We start from the raw sequence: 3,405 nt of genomic DNA, 5'->3' as shown, positions 1-3,405 counted from the left end.
TGATTACTGGCGGTACTCCAGGTATTTGCTCTATGCGGTCACTTTGTTCCTTGAGCTGTTTATGCAAGGTTAGTACAAAATTTTGTAAATCTGAATTAATTGGGTTACCTGACCCTCCATCACGAGATTCGCTAGGAGTTCCTCCACTGCCTAAGTTAACGAGCCCTGAGCGAGGATTTTCTAAGGTGTTGTTGATTGGAGTTGATGTTGGCGGCACAACTGGTAATTAGTTAGCGAAGGCCTCAAGAGCATTGCTGACCTGTTGAAGGATTAACTTCTTCAAAGCTTCGTTGATAGCCTCATCATTCTCAAACTGTTCATTTGCATTTGATTGAGACCCATCAGGAGTTCCTTCTCGAGATTGTCGAGGAGAATTTTGAGGGGAAAGGACCGGGGTTCCATCGCCTTGTTGGTTCTCCTGGAATTGACGGTCTCCCTGATTGTTGTCATTGACATTTGACATGATTGATTTGAAAAAAAAGGTTAATTTAGGAAGTAATAGATTATCAGATTCCCGGCAACAGAACCAATTTGTTTAACAAAAAAACAAGAATTTCGGTCAAAGCTTGCTATTAGAAGAACTCGGGTTACTGATAATCAAATAAAAATAAGAATAATTAATATGAATAGTTGCAAGATAAAACGCAAAGTAATTCAGTGTATTCCAATAGTGTTTCATATCCTTACAAATGTTTATTCCTCTCCTTTTATAGCTATTTCTAAGTAATACGTTTCTTTCCTCCCATAATAGAGTTATTATGGGCAATTAATGACACTTAATGCAACGTTATAATTGGCAATCGTAACTGTTCAGTACAGATTCTATAACGTTTCCCTTAGTTAATGCTCATTAACTACCAATAATACGTATCTATCCTCTTTTGCTATCTAGGTTAATTCCTCCGACGCTTTTCCGAATTATCAAGAGGTTCGAGCACATATCCCTTCTGTTTTTCTTGGACCCCTGCTCGTGTCTGTTAAAGCTCGTGCCTCTTTAACTATTCTCTGCCAGCTGTTATTTTTTTACTGATCCACGTGTCATGACATATCATCACATAATAAATTAAATATACTAACTTGAATTTTCCCAATACACTAATTATATTCGAGAAAATTTGATTAACTTTGCTTTTATGTGGATCATAGTGATGAAAGTAATTAATGAACAAAATCATCGCAGTTATACGCAAATCTAGAATTATTTGTTACATTATGGACAAATACATATACGAAAAAGGAAAAGAAAAGAGTAGTATAAAGTAAGGGAAAATAAATTTAAACACATTTAGCCTTTCTCGTACTTGAAAAAACTATATATGACAATTTGAAGCAAAGAGATTTTCCCCTGAATAATTAATAAAAAGTGTAAGATTATTAAAATAATTATTAGGGATAAATATAAAAAACAAAAATAGGATGACAGTGACACCATTATTAATTTGGTATGCATACATTTCCAAGTACGGTATGAGTACCAAATAAAGAGTTTACGTGCGCAGCTGTATCTATGACATGAGATATTCATATCGCCTTCTTCAAGTAGTCATAAATACAGTTGCTGTCACAAGAATTGCCTGTGACATTATTAGTCACAAAATAAATAAAAAACTAAAACTAATAATAATAATGATGATGATGATAAAGTCGTGGTGATTATGACATGAATTTAAGTTGAGAGAAAATTTATTACATTAAATTTTCAATTGCAGGATATTATTGTAATCTTCAAGAAATATCTTTTTTATTTTCCATAAATTAATGCCGACTGTGATCGGTTTATCGAATAATTTGAGAGTAACAATTGACTGAAAAGCACAAAATTGTGAAAAACTGGCCAAGTCCATGTAGAGGTGATCGATGTAGAGCGAAGCCAGGATTTAAATTAATGAGTTCAAAATTATAGTCTTTTAAAGTTATTGAGTTCTAAATTAATAATTTATGTAAGTATATTTTTAATGCATTTCTATAGATACAAATTTAATTTGAACCAAAATTACTTGTTCGTGAAACCGGAAGAGCCAATACTAGCTCCGCCCCTGGATCTATGCACGCTCGAAACTAAAGGAGATCGAATGACAAGAAAAAAAAAAGTTCAAATAAAACTAAACAAAAATGAGAACAAATTTTCTACAAAAATAAAGTCTTTCTTCTTGTATTTTCATGATCTCTTCTATGTATACAAAAATACATACACAAGCTTTTCAAAGCATACTAATGAACCTCACTATAGGCACTGATCAATTATATTTTGATCCACAAACACCAAAAAATTGTTCTTGAATTAAGGCAATAATTAACCATATATCAGCCTCTTCATCTTTTCACTTCCCTTCTTGTCACCATAACCAAAAGAAGCTAAATCAACCTAATACAATCCTTGTTATATCATCAAAGTCAAGAAAGAAAAAGAAAAAGAAAAAAAAAAAGTCTTGAAACCCAAAATATACAGTGTTCATCCAAAAAGAAGAAGATTAATTAGTAGCCTCCCACGATCAAAAGAAAGAAAAAACCCAAGTAGTATTTGATTTCGGCGAATCGAAAATATAAACTGGCTTTGATCAGGGTAATCTCCAAGTACTCTTAAGACCAATATCATTGTGTTTTCTTGATGGACCAGAAGCTGGTATTGGAATTCTCTTTGGCAATAAGTTCCAAAAATGGCCATATTGATGAGAATTTCTTTGGCTACTTGGGTTAAATACTTGAGAGCTGCTTCTTGAACCATGACAATGACCAAAAATAGTGATTAATATAATAGCCATCCAAAAGACTATATTAAGAGGTACTTTTCTTCTGAAGAAACTGATCATATTCTTGAAAACTCTATGGACAATTCAGAAGGAGCAGAGAAAACATGGAATATTTGGAAGATTTTATCAGATGTTTCTTCTACTGGCAGAGTAATGTTAGAAAGAAGAAAGAAGAAGAGGACATGAAGTAGAAAGTTTGAAAAGTTTGATAAGGCTTTTTTGATAGGGGCCATTTGGTTTGGGTTATAGAGTAGTGACTTGAGAGGCAATTCAATAAAGAAAAAAAGGAAAATAAATGGAAATGACATAAAGAGAAAAAATAAAGGTGTTCTCTTCTTCTTTTGTCAAAAACCAAAGAAAAGAAATGGAGAAAAATCATAAGGTAAGGGTACAAGTAATTAAAAGTATTTAGTAACTAATATTTGTGGTGGTGGGAGGGGACATGTATCTGGTAAAATTATTTAAACAATAACAACAACAATTCAGTCGAATTTCACAAGTGGGGCCTGGGGAGGGTAGAGTGTACGCAGACCTCATTCCTACCTCGAAGGGGTAGAGAGGCTGTTTCCAGAAGACTCTCGACTCAGAGACTCGTAAAATTATTAAAAGTGCATGTAAATTAAAATTATAAAAAATTATAATTATTTGCGTTGTT

The 3,405-nt window shown here is 33.0% G+C and overlaps 1 protein-coding gene across 1 annotated transcript; it reads right to left on the bottom strand.

Annotated features, from left to right (window-relative positions):
• Positions 1-2,258: 2,258 nt before the first annotated feature.
• LOC109217165 (protein IDA-LIKE 2-like) lies at positions 2,259-3,001 on the bottom strand. Its single transcript, XM_019381392.1, has one exon. It carries the CDS (start codon positions 2,808-2,810, stop codon positions 2,559-2,561), a length of 252 nt encoding a protein of 83 aa, XP_019236937.1. The 5' UTR covers positions 2,811-3,001; the 3' UTR covers positions 2,259-2,558.
• Positions 3,002-3,405: the final 404 nt, after the last annotated feature.

This window comes from Nicotiana attenuata, unplaced genomic scaffold, assembly GCF_001879085.1.
Source record: "Nicotiana attenuata strain UT unplaced genomic scaffold, NIATTr2, whole genome shotgun sequence".
Classification (NCBI taxonomy): domain Eukaryota; kingdom Viridiplantae; phylum Streptophyta; class Magnoliopsida; order Solanales; family Solanaceae; genus Nicotiana; species Nicotiana attenuata.
The sequence above is the reverse complement of the archived record's forward strand: the minus strand, read 5'-3'. Positions and strand labels throughout refer to the sequence as shown.

What these genes read in the sequence shown, in the direction of transcription:
- LOC109217165 (XM_019381392.1), bottom strand. Translation starts at nt 2,810, where the DNA reads ATGATCAGTTTCTTCAGAAGAAAAGTACCTCTTAATATAGTCTTTTGG.